Here is a 13819-nt window from a genome sequence, read left to right on the forward strand (position 1 = left end):
GGCTACCTGATTCTCACATAAAATTGGCTTGCGGTGAGTCTGCACTGAATAATAGAACCTTCAGTCCTAAGGGAGGATCGGCTGTGCTTAAAAGCAGAGCCAAAGATCTGAAGACTAGCTAGAAAGCAAGAAATCCAACCATTTCCTGCTTCCTAGTTAATCTAAATCTCCTGGCACAGCAGAACAGCTGATGGTTGGTAAAATAGCAATTTAGCAGGCAAGTTTACCGGGTAAGGAGTGAGTGGGCGGGGAGGGCTCCCGCAGGTCATGTGGGCGACGCAGCCTTGTGTTGCTGTGCAGCCTGGATTAATTTCTTTGGGGGGCTGCTCTGGAGGTGACATTTCTCTGCGGTCCACCAAAATTTTCTCGTGGCCCACTGGTTGGCGACCACTGTGCTAGAAGATTTCTTTTTATTCTTTCTGTTACATATAAAACCCCCACCCTAAAACCCAAAAGAGTTGAAGAAGCTTCTCTGATGAAAAGCGAAACCCCTTCAAAGAAAAAAAAGGAAAGTCCAATTGCCCCCTGAAAAAGTACCTTTGGGACGACCATGACCTGGGTGACTGAGAATCTCTACAGACTTGGCATATACTGCTGTCACATATATCAAAGCGGGCAGAATTATTTCTTTTATGTAAATGCCCACTGATTTTATAACAGAGTAACAATTGGATAGGACCTTGGAGGTCTTCTAGTCCAACCCCTTGCTCAGGCAGAAAACTCTATATCAATTTGGACGAGTGGTTTTCCAATCTCTTCTTTAAAATCTCCAGTGTTGGAGCGTGCATAGCTTCTGGAGGCAAGACATTCCATGGGTTAATTGTTCTAACTGTCAGGAAATTTCTCCTTAGTTGTAAGTTGGATCTCTCATTGATTAGTTTCCACCCATTGCTTCTTGTCTTGCCTTCAAATGCTTTAGAGAATAGGTTGACTCCCTCTTCTCTGTGGCAACCCCTCAAATATTGGAACACTGCTGTCATGTCACCTCTGGGCCTTCTTTTCATGAAAGTAGACATACCCAACTCCTGCAACCATTCTTCATACGTTTTCGCATGCACAATCATCTTTGTTGGTCTTCCCTGTGTTCTTTCTAGAATCTCAACATCTTTTTTATATCATGGAGACCAAAATATGCTATCCACTGTCTCTCTGCCAGCATCTGCCAACATTTTAAAATGTTGCTTTCCCATCTTTTCCCATGGCTCACCACACTATGAGCTGTGGTGGTGCAGTGGTTAGAATCAGTGGTGGGATGCTGCCGGTGTAACAACTGGTTTGCTAATTGCGTACTTTGCGTGCGCGCATGTGTATACAACTTCTGAAATTACTTACCTTCAATGTTACTTCAGGGAAGTAACACAGCTGAGGCATGGCAATTTGCTCTGCTGCGCGAATTAGCTGAGCAGATATAGGTGAGTACAGTGCAGAAGAGGGCAGGTGGGCCCACATGATCATCGGAGCGAACAAGTTCAGAGCCAGCTGATCATCGGTGCTAGGGGTTCGTTTGAACCGGGAGAGTCCCATCCCTGGTTAGAATGCAGTATTGCAGGCTAACTCTGTCAACTGCCAGCAGTTCGAGTCTCACCGGCTCAAGGTTGACTCAGCTTTCCATCCTTCCAAAGTCAGTAAAATGAGGACCCAGATTGTTGGGGGCAACATGCTGGCTCTGTAAACTGCTTAGAGAGGTCTGGAAAGCACTGGGAAGTGGTATATAAGTCTAAGTGGTATTGCTATTGCTATCTTTAATAAATATTCTACATAGGTATGCAAATTCATGTATTTAATCTAATATTTTTATAATTTCTGTTTAAGTTGCAACAATTATTATAGCCATCATTATAGTTTCTTATGGAATCCAGAACACCAGCATTTCACAATAACTTCCCCAATGTCCTACTATTTCCACTTAGTCTATGCCTTCTCTGAAACACTCTTTTTCTTCTTCTTACTCCCCATTAGTGCAACTCTGCACACTTCTTTTACATTTTGTAATGTAATCCTTTGATCCAAGCAACATGTTCGTGCTCGGTTCATTCTGTTGGCTGATTAGTTAATTTTCTCTCATGCTGGGTTTCTATTTTCTCTTCCTACACCCGTTCTACTTTTACTTTAGTGTATGTAATTGATTGTACTAAACTAAAAAGCCAATCTCAGATTCTGGTCTTTTTTTCCACTCATTAATTTAGTGATAATTACTCCTTCTGCATTCCAAATTGTAGGCTTCCATGCAGCATAATTGTCCCCTGATGAGCACATTGATATAGATCTCTGCCACCCGTCATAGCTCTGGCCAATAAAAGCTTTCCCATAACATTTTTCTAGAGAGAAGATGTACAGGTGTTCCTCAACTTACAATCCTTCATTTAGTGATTGTTCAAAGTTCATTTACTGACCTCTGACTGTTTTTCACACTTACGACCAGTGCAACATCCACATAGTCACGTGATCAAAATTTGGACGCTTGATGTCTGGCTCATATTTAACCACTGTGGCCAGAAAAGTTGTCAAATGGGGACAAAATTCATTTCACAAATGTTTCACTTAGTAACAGAAATTTTGGGCTCCGCTGTGGTCGTAAATTGAAGACTACCTGTAGTTTATATTACTACCTTAATATGCCCACATCATATGTAACATTCCCTGCAGACAGTAAAGGCAATATTGATAGGTTTTGACACATTTTAGGTCAAGTTTTACCTCAGGCACGCTCAAACTGTTCTATACAAGCTAGATTCTCCAATTCCCTATCTTATATTCATCTTGTGTAAACCTTGTATTTATACAAGTAATCCTTAACTTACGACCGCAATCAAGCCCAAAATTTCTTTTGCTAAGTGAGAAATTTGTGAAATAAATTTTGCCTCCTTTTATGACCTTTATGGACATGTTTGTTAAGTGAATTACTTCAGTCGTTAACTTAGTAACAGGGTTCTTAAGTGGATCTATCTTCCCCATTGATTTTGCTCGTCAGAAGGTGGCAAAAGGGGATCACATGACCTCAGGACTCAGCAGCCATTGTGCATATGAGTCAGTTGCCAAGCGTCTGAATTTTGTTCATCAGTCCGTGGGGATGCGGTAACGAACATAATGCGAAAAAAGGTCAAAAGTCACTTTTTTCAGTGCCATTGTAACTTCAAACAGTCACTAAGTGAACTGTTGTTAAGTTGAGGGCTATCTGTATTTCAGGCATCTTTGCTTGGCTCATATTAACAGACTTGGAAGGGACCTTGTAGGTCATCTAGGCCAACCCCCTGCCCAAGTAGGAGACCCTACACCATTTCTGACAGATGGCAGTCCAATCTCTTCTTGAAAGTCTCAAGTGATGAAGTTCCCACAACTTCTGAAGGCAACTTCTGTTCCATCAGTTTGCTCTCACTGTCAGAAAATTTCTCCTTATTTCCAGGTTAAATCTCTCCTTGTTCAGTTTCCATCCATTATTCCTCGTTTGGCCTTCAGGTGCTTTAGAACAGGGGTCGCCAACCTTTTGGACGTCAGGGACCACCAAACTCATAATTTTAGATCCCATGGACCACTAACCGGTTCTGTGGGCGTGGCCTAATTTGTGGTGTGGCTTGGTGGTCATGTGACTGGCTGGGCATGGCGTGTATGTAAATATTATAAATATTTATATCAGTATTGAATTTTTTATTTTAAAAAAGAGCAACTTTTACCCCAAATCAGGCAAAGTAGGCAGGCAGATTGAGTTGCTCACAGAATCACAGATTCATTCAAAGATCTATCTATCTGCCATAGGCTAGCTCAGTCTGTTACATAAAATTTGCTTGCAAGCAAACTCATAAAATTTGCTAGCAAGCAAACTCACAAAATTAAACTCACAACACACCATGCATGTAAATATTGATTTTTTTGTAAAAAAAGAGCAACTTTTACCCAAAATCAGGCAAAGCAGGCAGATTGAGTCGCTCACAGAGTCATTCAGTGATCTATCTATCTGCCATCTGCTAGCTCAGTCTCTCAAATTTGCTTGCTGTGAGTTTGCACTGAATTTGCTTGCAAGCAAACCTTCAGTCCTAAGGGAGGTTCTGCTGTGCTGAGCCAAAGATCTAAAGACTAGCTAGAAAGCAAGAAATCCAACCATTGCCTGCTTCCTAACTAATCTAAATCTCCCAGCACAGCAGAACAGATGATGGTCGGAAAAAGGAAAAATAGCAATTTAGCAGGCAAGTTTGTCGGGTAAGGAGTGAGTGGCCGGGGAGGGTTCCCACGGGCCATGTGGGTGGCGCAGCCTTGTGTTTCTGCACAGCCTGGATTAATTGCTTTGTGGTGGGGGTGTTCTGGGGGGTGAGATTTCTCTGCGGCCCTCCAAAATTTTCTCATGGCCCACCAGTTGACAACAGCTGCTTTAGAAAATAGCTTAACCCTTCCTCTCTGGTAGCCCCTCAAAAGTGCAGGTTTAAATTGAACTTTGGCCTAATCCAGCATGGCTGTTCTCAGATTCATTCCAGGCGCAAAATCTGCCATTTTGTTTTAACTGAGCCCAAAATTTCCTGCTAAGCAGGGGAAATCTGGTTAAGCCTTGAGATATTTTGGTCTACATATCTCAAGGCTTACCCAAGTTTCTCAAATATTTTCTGCTTTCTTTTTAACAGATTGCCTTCCATTTATTTTTCTCTTTCTGTTTTAAAATTGAGATATAAAATTTTCTAAAAAAATAAATAAATCTGTCCACCAACCTGTCCTTTGCTGGTGAAAATTAACTGATAACTGAAGACAGGCTAGGAAAGATATTTTTTTGAAAGGCAGTAAGGTGAAGTAACTTGAAGCACAAGTTTTTTTCAGAATCCCCCCGAAACAGGTTTAGGAAAAAACTTAGCCACATCTAGGTGTTCTCTGAACCATTCAACTGCTCTGGATAAAACTCATTCCTGCTGATATCCCTCAGATATCAGGTTCCTGTAGATTGTGGTTTTCTCAGTGTGATTGTTGTCTGTAGGAGGTAAGTCTTGGCGTGAGGTAGATAACTGCAGGTAAAGGATGACTGAACAGGATTTTATAGTTATTGCTACTTGGAGGTCAGTTCAGGGAAAAATGAGGTGGAATTATATCAATTCTAGTCCAGCATTAGAAGCAAGGAAGCTAAGATGACACCTCTCACACAGATCAAAGAAACATGGATTTAGAAGAATGGATGGCGAAGAATAATTACTAAGTGAAAGAGTTATGTTCTCAGAGAAGACCAAGTTACAGTAGGAGTGAATGCAGGTACTCTTTGACTTATGACCATAAATTAACCCAAATGGTTGTAAGTTGAAGGTTACCTGTCTTTTCTTGATCATCCATCCTTTTGCCATGCTTACTGAGCAGTTGATTTAGTGATTTTTGTTCTTCTGAACAAATCTAGTTTTTTTTTAAAGCAAAGGGTCTTAGCATCCTTTGCTAAAGCAATCTTGAATTATTAGCTTTCCCATTAACACAGCTTTGCACAAGAAATCCACCCATATGTAATCTCTCTTAGTTACCTGTTTCTTCCTTCCACATATTGTTTGTGATTGTCACTAAAGTACTTATGCAAGGATGTTGACTTCTTCTCTGTGTCTGCATTTTTCTTTATTAAAAAGGTTTGCAGTTTTGGAAATTCCACCAATATTTAATTCATTCCATTAGTTTTTCCTGCCATTGCATCCTACTAATCGTTGCTCTGAGTTTATTAAAAAAACTGGCTTTTTAAAAAATAAGTCCAAAGTATGATCTTATACTTTCTTGTGAAATCCAGAATTCCAGCATTATACAGTCACTTCTTCAGTATTCCTTCCATTTAGTGTCTGTGGAGATTTTCAGCCATCCAGGTTATGGTTGTCTCAAAGGTGCTTTTTCAAGAGGCAACTGGAGTTACTTTGTTTTTTGCTGAAGATGTTTTGCTAATCATCCCAGAAGCTCCTTCAATCTGAAACATCTTCAAGGAAAAACCAAGAAAGTCCAGTTGCCTTTTGAAAAAGCACATTTGGTACTTCCACTTAATCTAGTAAGGTATCTCTATGGTTAAACCTAAATTAAAATAATTGATCCCCTTCTGTCTTCCACTTTAAGAAGGAAAAAGTGGCAATGAAAACAAGTTAGGAATGTCATAGGAGGATATACTTGGTAGGGTTTTTACCCCAATATATGTTGGGTTAACTAGAGTTTCCCGTCATTCCAATCAAATAGAATATCTGTAGCTCAGGGTTGAACTATGGAGTCCTTGATGCTTCCTGAGCTTGCAACTCATCAGTGTGAGTGAGTGTAGGGTTTGCTTTCTGTTTATATACAGCACCTTGCATTGGTAGTTTTGGTAGGGATGTGGCTTTCTTCTTGGTAGCTCCTTAATTAAGGTACTGTTTTCTGTTTCATTGTAAATAGATAAACGGAGATTAAATCCTACTTTACCTTCATACTGATGATATTATTTAGTTGAGCTAAACAACTAAGCTCCACCGTTTCCCATCTTTGTTGCATCATACCATTTTGAAAAGATATGTAGATTGCTTTTAAGAAAGCCAATCTCACCTTCTTGCTTGGATGGTTGGTGGCAAAAGCAATAATAGTTTACAGACTGCTTTTAATTTCATCTTGCCCTTATTTTAAACAGATCGTCCCTCAACAGTATCACCCAGGTCACTCCTTTGGATTTCTGTGGAGATGTGTTTATTCTTAAAAGGGCAGTGTAAGCCCATCCCGATTTTTATTGCTTGTGTTCATTTAGAACATGCTGTTCCTTTCACTTCTATTCCAGACAAGAGAAATGTCCCACCAGCTTTCAGTTTCACTAGTCCAGGGGATGACTTGTGGACTTCAACTCCCAGAATTCCTAAGCCAGCATGGGAGTTGAAGTCCACAAGTCATATCACTCCTAGTTTTTTTAGACTTGTTCCTCCTGATTTTTACTGGATATTTTAAGAGGCCTAGTATTTGTACAATGCGTAGACTATCAAAAGTTTTTACTTGTAAGTATCTTTAACTCCCATGCTTTTTAAAAGTCAAAATATAAATTCGTTTTCTGGGTTTTATGTGCCACCTTCTGGTTACAGATATTTACTGTCTCCATATATTTTCATAGGAATGAAGAAACTCAGCCATCCTTTTTTTATTTTCTCTTAATAAGTCACTCCTATCCTTGAGGAATGTTTTTGTTGTTGTTTCTTTTGCTTTGGTGCAGTGACAAACATTTAATTGGGCAATTTATGAATTGTTAAAAGTCTGATTCCAGAAAAGCCAATATCTCAACAGAGTTAAATAAAAAATGTAACCTGAACTGACTTGATTAGGATGTAAAGCTAGGACTTCTATATCTGTGATATTATTATACGAACCCCACTTTCCTTTGTCTTTAATTATACAGAAAGTTAATATACAAAGGCACTTTCAGGTGTCTGTAATAGCAAACTTTAGGAACTTTGCCACGCTTGAATATGAGAGAGTACTGTTCTTTATAAGGTATCTGTGTTTTAATAAAATACTATGTGTAGATGTAATAAAATACTATATGTAGATGTATGAATGCTCACCAGAATGAAAACATGCCGTGGTGAAACATTGCAGATTAGTAATCAGAGATTAGTAAAGATACTTTTTAAAGTAATGTAATTGTAGAAGTCTATACAGGTAGTCCTTGACTTACAATCATTTGTTTAGTGACTGTTTGAAATTACAACATCACTCAAAAAAATGATCTATGACAGGTTTTCATGCTTACAACCATTGCAACATTCTCACAGTCATCTGATCAAAATTCAGGTACTTGGCAATTGGCATTTATACCAATGGTGGGATTCAGCCAGTTCACACCAGTTTGGGAGAACTGGTTGTTAATTTAGTAAGACCACACCTAGAGTACTGCATTCAGTTTGGTGAACTGGCTGTTGGAAGAAATCATTAGGGCAGAGAAACAGTTGTTAAATTATTTGAATCCCACCACAGATTTATACAGTGTCCTGAAGTCATGTAATCACCATTTCTAACCATCCCAGCTGATTTCCAATGAACAAAGTCAATGTTTACATTGTTAACTTGTATGTTTACAATGTTTACTTAACAACTGTATGATTCATTTAACAACTGTGCCAAGAAGGTCATAAAATGAGGTACAACTCACTTAACTGCTTCCCTCGTCTATGGAGATTCTCAGTCATCCAGGTCATGGTTGTCCCAAAGGTGTTTTTTCAAGGGACAGCTGCCTCAGTTAGCAACCAAAAGTTTTGCCTGAATTGTGGTTGTAAGTCAAGGACCACCTGTACTGTGCTGATACATGTAAAGAACACTATATGATTAATGAAATGGAAGTAGATTAAATCCAGATGGTCTAGAGTAAACAGATAACTGAAAAAAATCATGATGCTTAAAAAGCATTTCCTATGAGGAAAAGCCAGAAAATTTTGGATTCTTATCCAGGTAGACCTCAACTTACGACCCGAGTTGAGTCTAAAATTTCTGTTGCTAAGTAAATAATTTGTTAAGTGAGTTTTGCCCATTTTACGACCTTCCTTACCGCAGGTGTTAAGTGAAACATTGCAGTGGATCAGTTAGTAACCGCGTTGTTAAGTGAATCTGGCTTCCCCATTGATTTTGCTTGTCAGAAAGTCGCAAAAGGGGAATCACATGACCTTTGGACACTACAACCATCATAAACATAAACCAGTTGCTAAGCGCCTGAAATTTGATCAGGTGACCCCGGGGATGCCGCAAAGGTTGTCACTGTGCAAAAAAAGGGTCACAAATCACTTTTTTCTCAGTGCTGCTGTAACTTTGAATGGCCACTAAATGAACTGTTGTAAGTCGAGGACGACCTGTAGGTGGAAAGGTGAGGAATTACATAGTCAAGGCGTATAAAATCCTAGGTGACTTGGAGAAAGCTGTGAGTGAGAAGAGCTGCGTCTAAATTTGGTAAATAAATAAATAAGGTGCCTAAGGAAGAAAATCAAGAGCCGGGCTTATTCAATATTAAAAGAAGGGAATTATTCATTCAGCACACAATTGACCCATGGAAGCCCATAACTGTAAGCTGTAGAGAGGACTGCTAACTTGGATGGCAAAAAGGAGATGGAATAAACCCACAGCATACAGCTCAGCCAAGGCTATTGAATAGAATAGAATAGAATAGAATAGAATAGAATAGAATAGAATAGAATAGAATAGAATAGAATAGAATAGAATAGAATAGAATATATGGAATAACAATAGGATAGGATAGGATAAGATAGGATAGGATAGGATAGGATAGAATTTTTATTGGCCAAGTGTGGTTGGACACACAAGGAATTTGTCTTGGTGCAAAAGCTCTCAGTAGACATAAAAGAAAAGATACATTCGTCAAGAGTGAAGAATCATAAGATACAACACTTAATGATAGTCATAGGGTACAATAAGCAATCAAATCATACTAGGAAACAGTCAATATAAATCGCAAGGATACCAGCGACAAAGTTACGGTCATACAGTCACAAGTGGGAGTGGATGGGGATAAGGAGTGATGAGATTAATAGTAATAGTAGTGCAGACTTAGTAAGTAGTTGGACAGTGTTGAGGGAATTACTTGTTTAGCAGAGTGATGGCTTTCGGGGGAAAACTGTCCTTGTGTCTAGTTGTTCTGGTGTGCAGTTCTCTATAGCATCATTTGAGGGAAGGAGTTGAAACAGTTTATGTCCGGGGTGTGAGGGGTCTGTAAATATTTTCACAGCCCTCTTTTTGACTCATGCAGTATACAGGTCCTCAATTGCAGGAATGTCCTTGGTTCCCAAGAGAAAGTATTTTGTTTTGACTACAACACCCTACCTATCTCTATCCCACCTCCTCCCTATCCCTCTAGTGTGTCAGCAAGTCTCAAAATGGCCTCAGCCAGGCCAGCTTCAGGATTGCCAACTCCAATCCTCATAAATATGAGTCTTGTCAGGATTCCAGCAGTTACCCCCATTTAAATCATGAGTCTTGAGCCAAATTTTCAAAACTTCAAAAGGATTTATTGGGAGTTAAAATGTCCGGCACTGCCTGGGTGTAGCCCACTCTGAGTCACATAATTCATTATCACCCTTGACCCTGGTTTTCCCTCAACCTCTGGGTATATTGTAATTCATATTCTCCAATGGGACACATCCATAGCCAAGAGTCATCAAACATGTTCTCCAAGTTAGAATTTTGCATGGCAGAAACTTCAGTCACCTAATTACTATCTTTGAAAACATTTATGGAATGCAGTTTCGGTTTGCAAGCTGCCTCACTGCTCCCTTTCTGTTGGCAACTCTAAAAAGACCATGGAAATATTTTATGAATTGTCAAGTCGGTTGTCATAAGTGTGAAAAAAAAAAATGGTCGTCGATCACTTTCTCTCCAGGGCCATCGTAACTTCGAACAGAACCCTAAGTGAACTGTTGTAAGTCAAGGACTGCCTGAACTCAACTTTGCCAAAGGGATTCTGCTTGAAGGATTTAAAAACATCCTTTTCTCTCTCTCTTTTTCTCCACCCCTCAGGGATCCAGTCCGAGTGTAGCAGTACCAGGATGCTCTGGAATCGGATCAACCAGACAGTTTACACGGCAAAGGATAACGCGGGTGAACCTCAGGGACCTGATATTTTGTTTAGAAAATGAGCGAGAGACAAGCCATTCATTATTGCTCTATAAAGCATTCCTTAAATAGAAGCGGAGGAGAAGATCAAGGTATTTTTTGGCAAAAAGAAGACCCTGGGGATACTTTTTATATATATTTGCAGATTACGCCTTTTTTGTAACAAGCCTATGGGATATTGTTTAAATCCAAATCAGAACACACACCCCCATCAACAGCCACCGCCCTGAGACAGCCAATTCTTGGCGAGGAGCCGTTTTCTATTCCCATTGATCATTAACCCTTTTGATGTGTGTGTGAGAGAGATCCCTTTCTCTGACAGTCAGGAGACATGGAAAGGCCTAAAGGAGACAATATGCGGACAGTTGAAAGTTTAACTCATCTCTTTGAGTGGCCTTCTTGTCAAACAAGCCATATTATAGAGACCGAGGGAACCATTAGCAAATAACCAGCTACTCTGTGTCAGACGATCCTGTAGCAATTCAACATTAATTGTGCATTTTATTTCAATTGTACTTTAACTCAAATCATCTAGGCATATATATATGTGTATATATGCCTACCGCAGGTGACCTCATTTTACTTTAGCTTTTAAAGGAAGTCAGTTAGCAAAATAAATTGATTTTAATAAATATTTATCTTTTCCTTCCTGCCCGAGATGGTTCAAATTCTACGCGGCATTTAATTTTTAAGCGTAACCTCAAAATTCCTTTTTTAATCTTGTTATTTTTTGCTTATTAGAGGCACCCTACCCCAACTCTGAAGACTCAACAAAGGGGGGTTTCTTCTGAATGTTTTTATCAGCATCTGTAAAAAAAAAATTAAAAAAGGAAAAAAAGAAATGCATTTATTTGCTATAGTTTGTAAAGCTGTAAAGTTTAAAACAAAAAAAGAAAAAAGAAAAAAAATACCTTTTCAGCATAAATATATTTTACTTGCACTGTGTTTTTTAGCGAAAGTGAAAGCTTAGATTAAATAATTAAAAAAATCAGAGTTGAGAGGAATCATCAAAAAAGGCAGTTTTCTCAGTGTGAAATCAAGTGTTGAAAAAAATGGTTGGTGTATTTTGTCAGTAATTGTACATAATTTTTGGCACATAACATTAAAAAAAATGGCTATGTAAACTATAATTATTTTGCTAAAAGACTGTATGCAAAGCTTATGGGCTTACTTTAAAGATGTCCAGAGCAAAATTCCCCTGTTTCTACCTATTTTTTTATTACAAATATACTAATTGGTTCTTTATATTTTCAGAGGTTATTGTATTAAATTGTCTATTGATAGTACTTTTATGACTGTAAATATGTCGGTTTTCTTTGTGTGAACTCTCATGTTAGGTTTTCAAGGGCAGAGGCGACTGGGAACTCTTCTTGTGCAAATCCTATTGGAATGAAGGTTTGCTGTGCACGAACTGGCATTGATTTAAACAGAGCCTTGTGCAAGGAGAGTTTCCAGTGCATTTGAACCTTTTATTCTTTGTGTGTGTGTGTGTGTGTGTGTGTGAGTGTGTGTGAGTGTGTGTGTGTGTGTGTGTGTAGAACTGAATGCTGATCAGTATTTTTTATCAACATCCAACAAACTGTTACACCTTTTTATTTGTCTTTTAGGAAAAAAAAGAGAAATCCTGTCTTTCCATTTTTTTTATGTAAATTTTGCACAGTCCCTTGTTCATATGTAAATATTTTACTTTCAAAAATGAAGTTTTTAATTGCTATTGTTTTATATAGGATTGAAAGAAAATTAACTCCTTTATTAAAAACAAATTTATCTGTATCTGACTATGTATTTTTCATCTATAAACTATTTTTCATCTCTGGATTTATTTAAAACCTACCTTTTTTTTTTCAATCACTACACAAATTTCTAGAAGAACACCACTACTTTTTTTGAGCAGTATATAAAAAGCACAGCTTGAGAGCCAGCCCTGTGCCTAAATACAAATGCAAACTGCACTGAGGAAACATCTGCACATGGGATAAAATTTTTTACCAGTTGTGTAAACCAGGGGTCGCCAACCTTTTGGATCTCAGAGACTACCAAACTCATAATTTTAGACCCCAGGGACCACTAACTGGTTCTGTGGGCATGGCCTAATTTGTGGGTGTGGCTTGGTCATGTGACTGGCTGGGCATGGCTTGTATGTAAATATTATAAATATTGAATTTTTTATAAAGAAGAGCAACTTTTACCCAAAATCAGGCAAAGCAGGCAGGCAGATTGAGTTGCTCACAGAATCATAGATTCATTCAGAAATCTATCTATCTGCCATTGGCTAGCTCAGTCTGTCACATAAAATTTGCTTGCAGGCAAACTCATAAAATTAACTCACAACACACCATGTATGTAAATATTGATTTTTTTTTAATTAAAAAAGCAACTTTTATCCAAAATCAGGCAAAGCAGGCAGATTGAGTTGCTCACAGAATCATTCAGTGATCTATCTATCTGCCATCAGCTAGCTCAGTCTCTCAAATTTGCTTGCCTTGAGTCTGCCTTGAATTTGCTTGCAAGCAAACCTTCAGTCCTAAGGGAGGTTCAGCTGTGCTTAGCTAGAAAGCAAGAAATCCAACCATTTCCTGCTTCCTAGCTAGTCTAAATTTCCCGGCACAGCAGAAGAGATGCTGGTCGGAAAAAGGAAAAATAGCAACTTAGCAGGCAAGTTTGCCGGGTAAGGAGTGAGTGGGCAGAGAGGGTTCCCACGGGTCATGTGGGCAGCACAGCCTTGTGTTTCTGTGCAGCCTGGATTAATTGCTTTGTGGGGGTGCTCTGGGGGTGAGATTTCTCTGCGGGCCACTAAAATTTTCTCAGGCCCACCGGTTGGCAACCGCTGGTGTAAACCTTCCAACATGTACTTTGCCCAGTTCCTTTTGCATCTATGCTTCAGGCAGCATGACTTAGTGGTTAGAACGTGGTTGACAGCATTCCAAATGATTGCTCTTGAGTTTTCAATGCCCTTGGACATTGCTAATAGTACATAATATGTTGACAGTCTGTAGAAATTTGGAAAAATCAAAGTGTGGGAGAATAGAGTACCCCAGTCCAAGAAATTCCTGGATCAGAACGTTAGGCTTATTTCACAGAGTTCTGTGTTGAGATTCTTTCTTTCTTTCTTTCTTTCTTTCTTTCTTTCTTTCTTTCTTTCTTTCTTTCTTTCTTTCTTTCTTTCTTTCTTTCTTTCTTCCTTCCTTCCTTCCTTCCTTCCTTCCTTCCTTCCTTCCTTCCTTCCTTCCTTCCTTCCTTCCTCCCTTCCTCCCTTCCTCCCTTC

At 39.0% G+C, this 13819-nt stretch overlaps 1 protein-coding gene across 3 annotated transcripts in view; it reads left to right on the forward strand.

Annotated features, from left to right (window-relative positions):
• The window catches only part of TAF4 (TATA-box binding protein associated factor 4), an 86313-nt gene extending 73986 nt beyond the window's left edge, over positions 1 to 12327 (forward strand). For all 3 annotated transcript variants that reach the window (XM_026697418.2, XM_087928921.1, XM_026697419.2), the window contains exon 16: positions 10459 to 12327. In XM_026697418.2, coding sequence (XP_026553203.1) covers positions 10459 to 10626 — 168 coding nt within the window. In that variant the 3' untranslated portion in view covers positions 10627 to 12327. The remainder of the gene's footprint in view (positions 1 to 10458) is intronic.
• The last annotated feature ends 1492 nt before the right edge of the window (positions 12328 to 13819 follow it).

This window comes from Pseudonaja textilis, chromosome 3 (genome assembly GCF_049901715.1).
Source record: "Pseudonaja textilis isolate UNSWEBS1 chromosome 3, rPseTex1.2, whole genome shotgun sequence".
Lineage (NCBI taxonomy): Eukaryota > Metazoa > Chordata > Lepidosauria > Squamata > Elapidae > Pseudonaja > Pseudonaja textilis.